General features: G+C 40.4%; 1 protein-coding gene across 6 annotated transcripts in view; it reads left to right on the top strand.

The window, feature by feature from the left end:
* Window positions 1–17,697, top strand: part of LOC125974911 (intermembrane lipid transfer protein VPS13B) — a 212,407-nt gene that overhangs the window by 95,327 nt on the left and 99,383 nt on the right. For 2 of the 6 annotated variants that reach the window (XM_049729841.2, XM_049729842.2), the window contains 7 exons: window positions 1,972–2,175; window positions 8,219–8,387; window positions 9,566–9,680; window positions 12,922–13,057; window positions 14,012–14,281; window positions 14,368–14,524; window positions 14,606–14,717. In XM_049729841.2, coding sequence (XP_049585798.1) covers window positions 1,972–2,175; window positions 8,219–8,387; window positions 9,566–9,680; window positions 12,922–13,057; window positions 14,012–14,281; window positions 14,368–14,524; window positions 14,606–14,717 — 1,163 coding nt within the window. The other 4 variants (XM_049729843.2, XR_007483786.1, XM_049729844.1 and 1 more) reach the window with 4 other exon arrangements.

Raw genomic sequence — 17,697 nt, 5'->3', positions numbered from 1 at the left:
CCCTTTCAATGTGTAATTCCGTTTGAAATGGCATGCCCATGTCTGGCAGTGCTGTGTTTGGCTATTTTGATTATCTGCCGAGTCATTACTAATATTTAGACCTTTTGAATCTCTTTCCTACTTCTTTCCACGCAGCGGCTTTTGAAGAAGTGCTGCCAGGGTAAATCCACTCTTTGAGAACAGAGCAGACCTCCCACTCCCCTCCAGTTCTGCAATAAAAGAGTGAATATACAGTATATGAAATATTTAACATATACACCAAGGCCTGGTTAGGAATGACTAGCCTGAGTTGGTGTGAAAAAGCCAACTGCTGGCGGCATGCCCCATGACCATGAATGGTATCATTCTTTTGAGATGCAAAACAGCAACTGACACCTCACAATATTTTTATGTGAAGATGACAGGTCTTTGTGATGGATCAAATGCAATGGTCAAATTTCATGTATTTTTTGTGTACATGACAAATGAAGATGGCAGTGGTGATTATGATGGTGTTTCTTCTTCTACTTCTTCTTTGTCCTCTTGATAGGAAAGGACAAAATAAAATACCAGGACGTATGTACAATATTTGAATTTGATATAGTACATACTGTAGTAAGAGGCTAACATTTTCATGGTAGCAGTTGGGATTAAAGTCAAGACTTTGCTCAGAACAGTGGTAATTTATTGGCCATGGCTTTCCTTCTCCAGCTGCGTCACTTGCTCTTCTCTAGGCCTTGTGTTTGGTTTGATTTACTGGCCCCAGTTTTGGAGAATGGTGCATGGTGTAAGGTCCCTGCTGCCTTAGGCGCAGTCCACTTGCTTGGGTATGGCTAACAGCTGTTGGCTCTGTCTCTTCATGGCTGCTGGACTAATGTTAGCAGGTCTTCCTAGACATGTTTGAAATAAGCCAGCTGTAATGAATTGCACTGATTTCCATTTATTTATAGAAAGAATTCCCTCTAATGTATGTGCTAACAGGCTTACGTGTGTGGGCGGGCGAATGAGCAGCTGAGAAAAATAAAATTGTGTTTGGAGTTGTTTGAAGTTGTTTTTTTTTTTTTTTTTTTATACATATCGGTGCACCTTTTTCTTTCGGAGCACCGGCGGTAGTCGGGATATGGTGGGTTTATATGGGGTTGGTTGGCTTCAGAAACAAAACATTGGAATCCACGACTGAGCTCATGGTGAAAGTGTCGCTTTTTTAGAGTTCCCTCTTGTTTAAATAAGTCTTAGCTGAATGCATGAATAACTGAAAGCATCACACCACGTCCCCCTGCTTTCCCTTGTCATGTTTTCCACTCATGTTTTTGGCTTTGTTGTTGTTAAAAGTTAGGGCCTCAAGTGAGCACATGATAAATTGCTCTGAACACTTTGACGCCAAGCCTTCAGTTTTTCCTTACTGTGGTGAGGTTTTTTTTAAGGGGAAATTGATGAGACAACAGAAGTTTCCTCTGTGGCTAATTCGTTGGGATTTTTGTTGTTATAGATAAAGAAAAAACATTCAGAATCGTACGGCACATGTGTTAGCATGCGGTGCCTTTCAAATGATTGCACATTCAAAATAATCACTGTTTTGTGCCGTCTCAGAGTTTCAGACAAAATCCATCAGTGTTCAAGTTCAAGAGAATATGGGAATGGATTGTGGTCCATCTCTGGCTACTCATCTCTTTCGTCTGTCTCTTCAAGCTGTAACAAGATTTAGTGTCACGCAACTAACAAGCTGTCATGCCAAATCAGTGGTAATGACCTCAACTACACGAGAACTTCCCAAAGCAGCTGCTGGAGTAAAATTTTGGCCAAAATACATTTGAATCTGCTTTCAAATGCTACATATGACATGTCCTTGCTCTTGTAGGGGCAATTCTAAACATTTCTCAAAGAGGTGTCCATAATTCTCTGTTGTCCGCTCTGCAAAGCGAGCCTCGGGGTTTACTGTATGTCATTCATATTCCTTCTAAACATGTTCTTACCCGTTTGGTTACTCCTCAGGTGCAGCTGTTGTATAAGCTCCTTCTCAGCTGGACGTCCACGTGGGCTCGTCTCCAGAAGCATGGTATTTTACGCCAGTCCGCCAGTATCCCGGAGCCCCCCGGCGGTGCTGCTCCATCTTCTTCAGTACACAGCAGTGCTGGTACAGCTCTACCTGACACCAGCACGTACAGCCCATCAGCAGATGTGGGATCCCCTACTGAGGTTTGTTTTACAGTCTTAAGGTTCTGTTAAGCGTGTTGGAAATTTACCTGTCAAAGGGAACTTTGGGAAAAAGGGAAATGTTGCCCCCAATTAGTTTTTAGAAATGCCTAGTGTGTCTTGCATACTCGACAAAGAATTAATTTAACTCCAAAAAAATACCCAGTTATGTTTTTCCACAAACTGTCTTGATTTTTAAGACTGTGGTGCCATTTTATTTTCCGAGGGAAATTAAGGTGTCTTTGTTAAAGTAGTCCCTGTTGTTGTCGATCAGATAATCATTCTACTCTGAAAAAATTTAATTTGGTCATTATGCTTTTGCAGACATTGCACATGCTCGAAAAGGTCATGCAGGTCATTGCATGTATGGTCCCATGAAACATACTTAAATTTACTACGACAATAGAGCTATTTAGCTTGCCTTGTCGTTCAGGTTTGGATAGTGATGATTCAAAGGATTTGATGTGTAAAAAGCAACAGTAATGCTAACTGCTTGAAATTGCTTCACCGTTTCTCAGGAAACTATTTCATCGCTAGTGCATCGTGTGATTTTTTTGCGAAAGGTTGAAAAGCCAGCTCCATTAAAATGATGGTCTCGATGAGTGTTTGTGTTGTTAAGCTGTGGCAACCAGCCAATACTTTAATGACTACTCTTTGACCACATTGGACCTGTCAGAAATATGTGGCCCACCGGGATCATAGAAAAACGTTAGGACATTTGAGAGGCAATCAAGTGAGTCAGTATTCATGGTATTTTCATACCATATGCCTATGTGCATTTGTTTCTGTGTTCATTTTACAGCCATCAACATTTGTTTATTCTTGCATCATCTGTGGAACCAGTGGCAAAGCAACATTTTCGTTAGTCAGGGAAGGGTTTTGTGCGTGTGTCTATAACACAGCCTTAGCATCCCCTGACAACCCACTTGTAACTGTTTACTTAAGTACAAACATTGGTAGAAGTGTTTAGTCCTGTGGAAGGTTGATGATTAAGCAAGAATGTAGGAGCTGTTTTGATAAGTCTCAGCAGTGGTGGCAGCACACTCTCCCCAAGAAGCACACCCCATGACCTCCTCCTACTCCCTCATTTTTAACTATAGCCAGACCATTACACATGCCAACTGTTACCCATCCCCAGTAACAATTAAGTCTTTCAATAAATGACGAATTTGATTTTGTCCTATAAATGGAAATACACTTCTATATGTCTTCATGGTAAATGTTGTTTCTTGGATTGATTAATTATGGTTTTACCGTAGAAGAAATCACTTTTCTTAGTATTCTGTAATAAACGTAACAGTCATATTTTCCATTTATTTTCCATTTTCCCAGACATTGAATAATTCCTGACCACAGAAAAGTAATCTTTCATTTCACAAAGTCACTCATAGTGCAAAACCCCTGGCCCGCCACACCCACCCCACATCTTATTCTGCCAACAGAAAAGCGCCGCCTTCCACCCACCTATCACAACATAGTAGCATGCCATGAAGCCATAACGTTGACAAAATTGCTAATTTAGCTTGTCTGTGTGTGGAGATTCAGCAAGTTACATTCCAAGGTCATTATGTTAGTGACAATGCATGGAATAAGCTTTAAAAAAATCTTTGCCATTGATGGCTTTGTTCTATCCTCCTATTGTATCTTGTATTATCCATTTTTTTCCATCCTATCTTTCTTTTTCTACCTCACCAATAACAACCTATGTGAGTAGTTCCAGTCTGATTTTTTTTAAGGTGTTTTTGTTTTCCCCTCCACAATAATGAATCAGAAATAATAAAAATTAGCAATGGTCTTCCCTTGGCAACTGACTTTCAGCATCCTTCTTATCCTTGATATTTGTGCGGCCTTTTACACCAAATGCTACATATCCTCTTCAATAGTCTAATCTCCAATGACATCAAACTGGTTTGAATCCTGCCCTACTGGCCACATTCAGTTCATTCCACCTAAACCATTAAACACACGGCCACCCCCTGCTCACCGAGGTGACCCCTCCTCTTCCCACTTATCTTCATTCCCATCTGCAATATGTTTTACAAATACAACATTCACTTTCATTGCTTTGTGGTCGACACCCAGTTTTACCTCTCCAGCAAATCCTCTTATCTCACTGAACACAAATCGTGATTCAGAGGTTTTCTCAAACTTATTTTTCCTCTGCCCAGGTTAAGAGAGTAGGCGTCAGCACTCTATCATGTCTAGCTCATACACTTTAGTGTAGATAGTATCACAAGGTCCACATACTTCAGATCGGCAGTAAAAATGTCGACTGTCATGTCGACGAGTATTCGTTTTCATCACTTTGGTCTCACTCACAAATCCCTCCATAAAAAAACTGGTTCATAATTCAGCTGAGTCATAACAAGACCCCCCCCCCCCCCCTTCACCCCAGTCTTAAGGCACCTCCACCGAATGCCAGTTAAATGTCAACTACATTTCCAAAATGTTCTGCTTACTTTCAAGACAATCCAAAACTTCACCCCTTTGCCTCCTCCAATGTTATTAAAATTTTAACCATATGATCTCGCTCACTCCGATTTATGTCCCCATCTCCATGTCAATATGTCACCTGCCCTCCTCAACTCTGGGGGTCATTTTGCTACCCTTCTCTGAATGCAATATCACCTGAGTTGAGCAATACAGACCCTTCAAAATCAAACTCAAAAGACTCCTGTTCACACACACACACACACACATTTATGTTGGCCTATCAAGTTTTTTTTCCTCAATATGTTTAACTTAATTTGAATCTTTGTGTGAGATCCTTGTGTGCTTTGAAAGGCACATTTAAATAAGTTTAACTTGCACTACGACACCCAACTCTACGTCCTTGCCTGTTTCATTCCCTGAAACATCACAGCCTGCTGTTGTCTGCCAGTGTTTGGGTCTTTCTGATGAGCAAAGACAAACTTTGCAGAAAAAATAAACTTGGATTCTCAACCCATGTATAGCTCAGAGGCCCCAAAATTAAACTGTATACTACTTTTGAAGGTGTGGGGAAAAAGAGGATGTGTGTGTGTATTTGGGGCCCCAACTTGGCAGTTTAGGAATGTGAAGGAACCCGCCTCACCTCGTGTTTTCTTTAAGTTATCACCTTGATGAGTGGAGCAGGAATAATTTCAAACAGATTAAACGTGAACTGAATTAGGTTTTATTCTTTCCTTCTTGGGCTAATTTTAGTTTTGTTTTATGTTATCATGTTCTTATTTTAATCATTGTGTTTATCTAATCTACCCATCTAGTAAAGACGGAAAGCCCACAATGGTCACAAAATAACTTGGGCTGAATTTTGAACAGTCATTCAACAAAAGCTGAAATCTTAAAGTTTGAACACTTAGAAAAAAGTCAGTGTTAGCACAAAGCCTTCAAGCTTCTGCTAAAAAGAAGATCTTCTTTTCGTTGTATGTGAAGGTGGTAGAAAGCAAGCAAAAGGCAAAATGTGTTGGCAGCCTAGGAGCTGAATGCGACGAGCAACATACATAGCTCGGTAGAGTAGCATGAAGGGCCTCGTCTCAAGTACAGATGAGATCTTGAAATCCTACTTTTGCCTGATAGGCAAGCTGCAAGGGCGATCTAGGGTGTGTTGAACTTGTCGTCTCAATTAGGTGAGCAGAAGTATTTTGGCGGTTTTCATTTAAGCTGAATTCGGGGTCACAGGTCTGAAGTCCTCTGAGTTGGGTTAAGATTCTTGGGGACTGGGATGAGACATGATGTCTTCCATGGATTGGAATCTTCCCCAGATCTAGTCTCATGTTGAAAACATGCTGGAAGGGCTCCCCCCAGCTCAGCAGCGCACGCCTTCAGCATTCTTGGACACACTTTGCATGGGCCTGCTGCTGCTGCCTTGCCAGGGTGGAGACGGCTTGCTCACCACTGACTTGATGTCTGCTAATGGTCGGGGAGAGGGAGGCCCTCGCACTGTCAATGTCCTCCCTTTGATTTATGTGGGTGTGTGTTGAGAAGGTAGAGGTTGATGTTCTGTCACACCAAATGCCTTGCATCATTCATATAGCATAAATTTCTTATGCTATTGTGAGGCCATTAAATAAAAATCACTGCACTACACTATTGATGACCCTCTTGTATTGTTGCATTGTTCACTTGACGGCTTGGTTCAGTTTCATTAAAAGTAGGTGTATACGTGTATTCTAAATTTCATTTTCCACCCTGAACATTTGAGGTAAGTGACATGAAGTATAACTGCCTCACACTTTAGCCACACACCAATCTGTAAACAAATACAGCGATGCTCAACCTCTGGCTTGTGGACCCATGGCTAACGATATGCACTGACAGGCTTGTTAACTCATTCTAAATGGCATCACAAACCTTTTGAGTAGCACTGTGTGCATTTCTAATCCACAAAATATTTAAGTGTAACATATTAAATACTAATAGAAATAATTATTACCGTATACATTTATTTGAGAATTTTGATATTTACGGAGATTTTAGCACAAGCATATTTCATTTTGACGGATTCCTATTTTCCCGTAAAATAATTTCAGTTTGTATTTTCTTCCCTTACTATGTCAACTGTGAACTGAATTGTGACTAAGTGACATAAAGAACCGCATTTTGAATCCCCAATTTTAAGCCATTTGAACCATGTGAAAAATGTCTAAAAACTCTGTCTCCTTTTGTGTGTGTGTGGGGGGGGGGGGTCCAGTGTTACAGCCTAACAACTCTTCACTACACTGTGGTCAGTCCCACAGTGCCAGCGGCCAGCTCCTACTTGGACTCTTGACATCACAGAGTGTAATCCCACTGACTGGCTAAAACTGTAAACTAAACAGTCGTAACCGCACGCACACACATACACACACACTCACCAAGGGATGTGTTTTGACTCCAGTTCAGCAATAATTAGTCCCCAAATGGCAGTTGACATTATATCTTATGAGACGGACCGAGCACCATTACTGCTGGGCTCATGTTACTCGCTGCCAGTCGTTGTTATTACATAGCACAGTGACACACAACAACCGTGTTTCTCTCCATGGAAACATATAATAACTGTTTTGACAGTGGATTGGAATTTCACTTATATGATAATTCGTACATACTTTGTCTTAGAATATAATTATTTGGAAACATTTAAGTTCACTGTGTTGATGCTGCTAATAATGTTGAACAAATAATGTGTAATGTATTATTTATAGTAATAATAACATTAATAATAATGAATGGCTGTTATTGTTAAATTTTTTCTCATTCAAAGGTACATCTGATCATACTTCCCTAGATGTCTTTAATCAGTTCCAAAACATTATACTCTGAGAACGTGCCTAAACCTTTTTTTCTCACTTAAAATATATTTGACGGTGCACATGTTTCTCATCAGTGTATTGTGGTCTCCATACACTTCAATGTTGAATATGTTTTTAAATCAGCACGATCCAGCTATATTTTTAACACGATTGTCACTGAGCCCTTGTTGTCAGCCACTCCAAACTGTGCGATTAAATTCAATTTGCAAATTAGTGTTCTGCTCTTATCCTTCCCAAACTTTGGAATGGGGACATAGTTTCCTCATCTGGATCCTCTTAAAGACGCTGTAATCATCCCAGCAGCTGTGGTGTTTCTAATTGAGATGGTTGATAACCTCCCCCACCAGCCACAGCCAGGCTCAATAACCATGACATAATCTGTCATTACAAGGCAGCGATGGAATAAGCTGTGGAAAAAAAAAAAAGAAAATCCCACATTTCTAGTGCTTCAAATTACCACATTGTTTATTTGCAGGTCTCTCACTTTCCAGTCATGCAAATATGTGTTTGGAACACAGATTTACTCACAAGAAACACAACATACACCCGTCTCCATGATCCTCAGCAACCTTTGTGCTGAGATGCTATATTATGGGGAAAAAAAAAATCCAGATATATGTTGTTAAAAGAAATATGCTGGAAATTAACAATGTCATTTTCTTTTATGCAATATAAATCATCATTTGGGTCTTGTTACTTGCTTACTCACTTACAGTAATAAACTAAATAAGCAGAAGCGTACCCTCTTAACTTAATTTTTCTTTTCTCCCTAGGGTGATTCAGTACCAGGAGGTGATGATGGTCCTTTTGCTGACACAGTGACCCTGGAACAGAAAACTAGCAGCATTGGAGGGACTAGTGGAAAAGTTAGCCTTTGGATGCAATGGATGTTACCCAAGGTTATTGTTAAATTGTTTGCTCCTGATCCAGCAGTCAAGACAGGTGTGTATTTTATTTAAAATCTTTCAAACTTTGAAATGATATTCAACTTCATATTTTACTGGTCATCAGTGATGAATATAGTGGAAAAATTCATCAAAATTAGAATTTTTTTCCCAGTATGTTTCCGATGTCATCAGAAACAGTTGGAATAAAGAAACAAAACTGTGTTCAAAATGTGTCAATATGTTAGAAATGAACGATGTTATGGTATTTTAAAGGCTTCACAAAAAGGGCAAATACGTGCCTAACGTTCTCTATTGTAGCAACTGTACAAAGCAGTGTGGGGGTGTTCAGGGGTAAGGAAGAGCAAATAGAAGCATTTTGAGTCAAGATAAGCATAGGGAAAGACTTTAACGAGTGAAATGCAGCATGGACTGAGAAACAATGTTCATTCATGTAACACCTTTGGAGTCTATGACTTGCTGGCGACCTCTTATACCAACCTGGGCACGTTTGTTCTACACATTACCCACGCCAATGCTGAAAATTCTTGTTTTTAACGTAAGAACCCACTTGGAACTTGGGTTTCTCAAAACCCCCACAAGGCAACAGTAATAACATTCTCGAAGTCCATTTTCCCAAGCCACTCTTTGACTGTGGGACTTTCTCAGTGGAAACAATGACAAAGATCCGCTCAGCTCACAGGCTTGCTTCAATAGTCTTAATCAGTTTGTTGAACGTGAAACTCATTTTGCCTGTGGTAGGTCAGTTGAGTTTTCACACACGTAGTATATGTACAGTATGTCTGTATAAATGCAAGTCTTTTATGAACAATCAGTGTTGGGTGACATGTACTGTACATTCCTCATTTTGGCAAGCTTAGGTTGTACTTAAGTCATTTCGCCTTCTTACTCATTCTCGTTTTCCAATGTGGTTCTTTCTGCCAGCGTGAAAGTATGACCATTGAAACAAAAACTATGAGAGCCCCTCCCATCATTAGCAGTCTTCCATTTTAAGGATTCATGTGCAGCCAAGCATTTGTAATGCATCTATGTCAGCATTTCCCAATGTCATATGAAAATATGGAAAAGAAAAAAAAAAAAATGTTATTGTTGTTTCCCAACAGAAGTCTGCGTGGTCAGTGAACTGGAAAACAAAATTGCCTCAGTCGATATACAGGAATAATATATCTTAATAAATATATATATATTGTTTTTTTTCTTTTTGTTTACCAACAGAAGTCTGCGTGGTCAGCGAACTGGAAGACCTGAGTGCTTCAGTCGATATCCAAGATATATACACTAAGATCAAATGTAAAGTTGGCAGTTTCAACATTGACCACTACAGATGCAGGTGGAGTATTGCTAGCACACAAACACAATGTGCATACACACACAGCATCTCTCTCTGCACATGTGTATTCATGGGGAAACCATGACCATCACCACTTAAAACCCCAGTAATAAAAATAACACCCCTGCAACACGTACGCACACACTTTAGCGCCATTGCCAATAACACTTTTCTGTTCCCGTTCCACCTTCGTGAGGGGGACTTTTGGGATTATCACCCCAGCGTCATCGTCTTTCCAGACAGCTTGAGACCAGAAAAAATTGGATGGACGATTTGACTCTGCTTTGGGCTGGCCCAAGTCTGACTCACAGAGCAGATGAGTTCAGTTAGGCCATCAGTCATTTTATTTGCGCCTGTGGTGTCTGAATTGATTCATAGAAACATTAACACACTGGAGGAAAACCGCTTGGCGCTGTTCCATGACATCCTAATATATAGTAATCCTTCTCCAAGTCAAGTTGCATTTGGAATTCTATGATTTACTTTCTCCAAAGAAATTATCAAAGATCACGAAGCCAAACAAAGTGAAACTGGGGCGAAATTACAGTATACTTGTAATTGCTGTTTTTCTTTCCACATTTGCATGTTTCCAGTCTCTTTCTCCTCGTGTTTTCCCGGCTCGTCCTCATCGCATTTATATTGTTAGACTCGGTAATTCAAGAGTGCCTACTATGTACGTGCCTGAGGTCCACTTAGCAGGAGGCAATTCCCTCTTCCTTAGTATCGGAAGAAAAACCCAGCTTCTTGGATACCATAGACCATAATGTGTTTGCGTGTGCGTTTCCAGTTCACTGTGCTTACATGCCTGTGTAAATACGTTCTTGGCTTTAAGTGCCTCCTTCTCTCATCGAGCCAGACAGTGAAGTGGGGATGGAACCTCCTTGCTTGAGTCCATATTGAAGCCTGTCATTTGCAATGAGTCCATGAACCACCAAAATGATAACAGAAAAGGATTCTCGTTTGCCAGATTTTGCAATCACTTTAGCTTGTTCCAATTTGGTTTGTAATTGTCTTATGTGTTACTTACTGGCCAGAGGGGGATTCAAACAACAGACTTGGCTTTAAACATAAACATCAGACTTGTGCAGACCTCCCTGTTTTTTTTTTTTTGTTTTTTTTCCCTGTGGTCATTTGAGTTTGATTCCATGGGCGAAATGTGTTCCATTAAGTTTGCTCCACCACACTAAGCCAGGACAATGTCATTGGTGAGAAATCATTTTCCAGTGTTAAGGTGTCATGGGTGATTATGTAATCTTACCTCTCTCTACAGGTGTGCACTGCTCAATTGCCACAAAGACCAGGCCAAGCTTAATCTTTTTGTAGACATCCATGTTTTTGCAAGAAGATACATAATGGTTCAATTTTCACATTTTCCAGTCATTTCTGTTGAATGCACGTTAATAAACACCCTTTAAACTGATCAGAGTTTTGGCAGGAAGCAGCGCTCCACAATGTCAGCCAGGTAACATCAATGTTTGTTCAGGACATAGTGGAGGCTCTATGGGCTCCTTGCCCACGGTAATCTCTATCATCTACATATACAAGAGAGCCCACTGGGATGGAGGTCCATATTCATCATTCGGAACAGATAATTGTTTGGTATTTCTGCACCCAGCCCAGTTTATTTGTGCGCAGTGGGTTGGTTTAAATTAAACCTGACACAAAAAAATGTCTCATCTGGCTCTTGATGTCTCTGCTGGAAAAAATGTAAAATAGTTGGGTCAGTCTAGCGTTAGTGGTACATATATCCCAAAAGTCTAATTTTAATTGAACATTGACAAGAGCAGAGGAGTTGAGGGGGGAATGGGGAGAACAGAGAGAGAGAGGCCCCTCAGATGAATAGCAACATGTACGTGTAGTTTTAGGATATGCCAAGAAAGGTTCTTTAGGCCATAGAGTCAAGCAATATTCAAAATATATTTACACTTCTATGAGGCATGTATTTACTAGTTAGTTGCACAGACAATAAAAACAGTCCCTAGAAGGGACTAGTGCATCTTAGCAGATGTGTTCACATACTGGGAGTCAAAACCAGGCCACCTGGTTTGAACATCTTAATCGCTAAACCAAATGGAAACAAATGAGATGAATGCTATGTTTATTTTAATGTTAATGGCTTCATTGTGCATTTTATTTCTTTACAGGTGCTCTCTGTTTCTGTGTGCCACAACAGTAATTATACGCCAGAAGGAATATCTGGATTTCATATCATTTGTTGATCTTGTCTCCATTAATGACTTTGAAGACTGTCTCTTTTAAAATGCTGTCCCGGTTGCAATTATATACACATACGTACATACATGCACACTTCACCCTATGATTTGTTTATCTCTAAGATAGTTTAGAAGTTCTCCCATTTAAAGAGATATCATCAAACTGTGTCACAGTCATGTAATCAATTCCAGATGCCCCATTAAAACTTGGCAATGTGTGTGTCTTCAGGCCAGGTCAAGGCTGGCACTCTGCGCTTTATGAAGGACTCCTTCTGCAGTGCAAGGAGACAGCTGTGGTGAGGCCTCTGCCTGTCTCAGAACAGCCAGCGCTAGGCCTCCTTAAAATTGATCTCTGCCATTCTATTGCTCCTAATCAGAGTTCTTATCATCGGCTCATGCTGGACAGACAGGAAAAGACGTCATGATTCTGGCTGTGACTCAGAGTGCCCAGAGATGTTGCATTAAGATACACCCTAAAAAAAAAAAATGTTTTAAAAAGATACAGTCTGACATGACATTGAGACAATAGCATTCCCTGTCTCTCCAGTGGTTCTGATTGTCTTCATAATCAAGTGGATGGAATCTGGTGACATGGGCCTCCATTCTCTTGTTGATTCAAGCTAATACTGCAGATGGTCTTATACTGTTAACATATGTTAAATCCAGAAGTACTTTTGTAATTAACATCGTCATCCAATCATGCTTTTCTTGGATTGAGTGTACTTTACTACAAAAAACACAATTTAACAATTGAAATCACATTGTGATGACATATTCATATTCTGTTATAGTATCTGACCATCGCACAGTATTTCTGCTGGTTTAATTAGGATTTTGCAGTTTCCCTTGGTTTTACTGATTAACTCTTAACAGGTTCCAACTCATCATTCAATGAACTTCAATGAACTTGAGTCATCATCTCAATAATGTTTTCTGTGTTTCTTTCCGATCATGCACACTTACATTTCCTCCCTCTCCTGCTCTCTCTGTCTCCCTTGTGCACCTATTGTGTCTTTCTTCACCTCCAGTACGGAGGAGTGTGTTCGACAAAGCTGTGGAGAAGTGGTCCTCTGTTGCACTGACAAGCTGAACAGGCGCACTGTGTTGGTTCGACCGGTCAGCAAGCAAGATTCTTTCAGCCAATTCTCTGGCTTTTTCCCTCCTGTAAGAAAATGGCTCCTCTGCTTTGTAGCTTTCTCTGCAACGCTTCATCTGTAGTGGCTTAGGTTTTGTACGTTCCTCAGAAATGTTTTGGCAAACAAAGCTTTTAGAATTTGACTTTGAAACGTGCCAGCTATAAAATATATTCCAAGCACTCACACTTAATTCAAATCAGTCACATATGATTCTAAAGGGCTGTAACTCTTAAGATATGACACTCTGAGGAATGTAAGTTGGTTTGCTTCAATTTTCGCCGAACCTCTCCCAAAGCTATGTAATTTCACATGTACTATGTTTCATGCTGTTTTAATTAAAAAAAAAAATCTAATTTACAACACTGATTTAAGATTAATTACAGAGATATTAACTGTCACTGTGTGTTTTTGAGGACACTTCTGGGTTTTAAGCAAAGTTGTCTTCAGTAGGAGTGTATTTTACATTACTTATATGGCTGAACCTCAATTTTACATGGACTTTAGGGTCCAGAATTTCTGAATCGTTTTAAAACGCCTTATTTAGCAAGTCTTGAAAATGTAATAAAATCAGAGACATGCATACGAGTGTATCGAGAAATAGCAGTAGGGAAATGCATTCTAAGATACACGTGTTTGCATTTGGGGACTAACATCATTGTTCTGGGTGAAAATAAATACGATAGAATTATGAATAATTACCAATCGGGGTAGCGATTATGTAGGGACATCCAATCCTTTTAGCATAAGCAGTAATGAAGATCAAACCGCATTTATTTCAGAATAATATTGGCTTGGTATAAACTGTAATGTCCATTTCGGATTTAGAAAAAACATCCTAAAAGTCTCACTATTAATGCACATTTATGTCCGTTGAATCTTAAGTTAGTATATTCAGTTATCATTAGTCGTACTGTATTTAGTTCAACATGATTCCGGTCCTGTTGCAGTAATTATTTTCTGCCCCTCTCTCACCACTGGACAGACGGCAGCTAAGGTCTTGGAAGGCTCTCACCAGCAACATGGATTCTTGTCCATTACCTACACACAGGCTGTCACCAAAAATGTTCGTCATAAACTCACCACACGACCTGAGCGGCCAGCACGCAGTTCTGCCACAGCCGGTCAGCGGCTTGCTGCTGATCCACTAGCGGATGGCTCACCTCAGTACCTGAGAGAAATCCTTTTGACAGCTCAGCCGTTTGATGTTGTGCTATCCTGTCCTTTGTTAACTACTGTAGTTGGAATATTTCAGGTGAGAAATAGTTAATGTCCAAGTTATCAATTGTATTGTTGCTTTAAAAGCATGTTGACAATCCTTTGAATCATCCCAATTATTAGACGACAGTACCAAGACGCTACAAAGATCGTGGAAAGTCAGTGGGGCAGCCAATGAGGAGCCACACATTGACTTCTCGGTCTTTGCCTCTCATCTACATCAACACCAATCTGATCAGGGTTTTCTGCCCTAGAGCACCTGGCAAATCTACTACACCAGGTACAAAATAGTCACTTGAAGACATACTTATTTGGAATTATTCTTCAGATTTATGCAGCTGTTGATTGTGTGTTTCAATAGATCTCCATGCAAATAAAGAAGACACCTTGGTATTAAAGTTGGGTTCCCTTAGCATGGCTCCTCAGGCTGATAACCCACTTACCCGGACAGTTCTACGCAAAGACCTCTACCAGTAAGTTTCTTCTCCAAAAAAGAGCCTAAGCTACCAATCCCAATTCTGATCAAGTTGGGACGTTGTGTTAAACATAAATTAAAATAATATTTTATTTGCAAATCATTTTCCATCTGCATTTAATTGAATAAAAGCCAAAGTTTTTGTTTTGTTTTTCCTCCCAAATATTCATCCATTGTAAATTTGATGTCTGTAATAGATTCGAAAGAGAAGCTGGGACAGTGGCATGTTTACCAATTTGTTGCATCACGATGTTGCTTGAATGGCAACATGTGTTGCTCCAACACGCGTTTACCTTTCAGCATTGATGGTGCCTTCGCAGATGTACAACTTGATTTGCAAATCAATGTATTGTGTTTTTGTTTACATTTTACACGACGTTCCAACTTAATTGCTCTTGGGGTTTGTATTTCAGAAGTCTTCCATGAGTTGATTATTGATTTATTGTTGCAATATACACTGATGCCATACTACAGAGTTCAACAAATTTGATGTGGCCTATTAATTGAGGTGGTGTGACAGAGAAGACAACCTGTTTTTAGGCAAGATTTTTAGGATTCCTCACAACCTCTAATTTGGCTTGTAAGTGTTTCCCCTTGTTTAATTATTTCACTATACAGCTAGTGGCTGCTCCACATCACAGTTAAGGTGCATAAGCAGTGACAAAGCACAATGAATGACATCTTTAGGGTCTACAGCTTCGGCCAGCTCAAACAAACGACTCATCTGGTTGAAAGCTGCTAAGCCGGGAAAATCTCAACTTCTAAAGGGAATATCTCGGCACAAAACATATTTCCCTGCTATAGGCAGGGTTGAGTCTCTGGATTGTGTCACAGCTGCCTGGAAACCGCAGCCCCACATTGTGTCTGTGAGAAAGCATTTGTTTGAATGGGCAGATATGTTGCTGGCAAACATATGTAATGGGGGGCGGGGGGGGATAAAAGTGATGCCTAATGCCTTGTGCAGCTGCAAGTAAGATGTGTGCTGACACACGACGTAATGTGCAGGAAAAAAGGATGGATGACAACACTTGCTTCAGCCAGCGGGAATGTCTTAAAAAGGGAAAATGCAAGCAGCAGGCAGGCAGGGATGGCCTATGCTCAGGGGCATGCCCGCCAACCTGAAACAGATATTGAGAAAAACATGCATGGTATTGATCAGTTACCATAGCTACTGTTTTGACTGCCTCATATCAAGTTTTCTTTTTTTTCTTTTTTTTTTGTTCAACCCAGTTTCACTAGGTTAATTTATGTTTGTCATAAATGTTTGTTCGGCGTATACGTACTTTGGTTCCACAAAAATGTGTTGACCATGTTGTTATCTTGTCAAATGATGACCGATGAGCTTGTAAACATCGAAGTAATTTGGTGAGGTGAAAAAAAAACAGCCTTGCAATTTCACCCTATGTATATATTGGCCTGAAAAGGTCTCCTTCTGGTAGTTTGAGGCTATGCGGCTATGTTGCCACATCTCCGCAAAGAGAATGATGGGCTCATACAAATCTCTAGCCTGACTTCCATGTACACTATATTGACCGAAGGCTTCTATATGCACTTACTGCAAATGTATGATAGTCAGTGATGTGCACATAACATTCATAATGATGTGCATATACAATAAGTGTCGTGCGCACAACATACTGTACGTATTCAAGATTCATTTTTGCACCCACCCTTCCCAATAGCACGCCCAGTAAGCATGTGTGTGTCTCTGTGTGCCAACAAACCACATTGGGAGTCACCACTTCCCTTTCTGTCTAGAACCCAGGAATTAAATCAAATTACTTTGTGTGAATATTTTTCTTGTCCTAACCAGGAGTTTTCTTCCTTGGTAACTAACGTCTGCACATTACTTCAATGCGACCTTTGATGTTTCATTGCCACGAATGCATTTGCTTTATTTGCGCTGAATCATGCGGTATTTGGACACCCCTCCCCCCCCCCCCCCCCCCCCCCAATATAAAGTATGTCACAGTCGATGGGCTGCGATCATGTAAACATGTGCGTGTTTACAAACTATAACCATATGTGGCTGCAAACGGCACAATATGTGCCAGTAGCCATTTGCTGTAGCTGCGTATAAAGCGCACCTCTAATTACATCCGTTGACATAAGGGAATGACTAATCCGAGATACAGCTATAGTGTTATTGTCTTCTGCACATGAAGTTGGTTAGAATGTCTAACACTGGGTTTGATTTTAATGCCACCCTGGGAGACAAGAGGCCGGCGAAGGCTAAGGAAAGAGCTGCTATAAACATTCTGACAGCATATCTAGATGAGGGTCCTCCAAAGCTATCTCCAACTTCCATTTCATCCTGAACATTTTCACGCCACTTCAGCCTCTCCAAAGAAGGCTAAATAAACCTGCGCCTGTAAGACTGTTGGCCCACGACGCGGTTCATTTGGTAGCAGTTTACGGTTTCATTTGATCATGTGATGTTGAATTTAGTTTCCATAAAAGAGGAGGTCCCTAGCGGCTTCTCTGCTAAGAAGGAATTATTACACAGGCCTCAAGGCGAAGCCTTTTTCTTCCCTCTCCATCTTGAGCTTACAAGGCCGCTGTCAATTTACACAGCTGAAATCATTTTCCTGTCTTAAAAAATTGTGCGCATGAGTGCTTGTCCGAGGAACGTCCAGCATGCGTTCAACCCTGCCTTTCTTGTGGTTTGGACCCTTTCTGAAATCACACAGATCTTTTACTCCCCACTTATGTGCATTTTATTCTTAATTTTTTTTGTTCCTGTTGTGGAACACCCAATTGAAAGCTTCTTGTTGATGTTGATGTTGTTGATGGTTGGAGTGTGAGAGCAGTGAGCTGTGTTAAAACACTAACAGGGGTGATCGCACAGGGAAACTTTCACCACTATAAAACACTTTTTACTTGCATTGACAAGCAACATTTGAACAGTTGAAACTGGAAATGGAAATCACTTTATTTTATAGTATGCCATAGAGAATGTTGGTTCTCCAAGGAAAACC

Source organism: Syngnathus scovelli, chromosome 9, assembly GCF_024217435.2.
Source record: "Syngnathus scovelli strain Florida chromosome 9, RoL_Ssco_1.2, whole genome shotgun sequence".
Classification (NCBI taxonomy): Eukaryota; Metazoa; Chordata; class Actinopteri; order Syngnathiformes; family Syngnathidae; genus Syngnathus; species Syngnathus scovelli.
The sequence above is the reverse complement of the archived record's forward strand: the minus strand, read 5'-3'. Positions and strand labels throughout refer to the sequence as shown.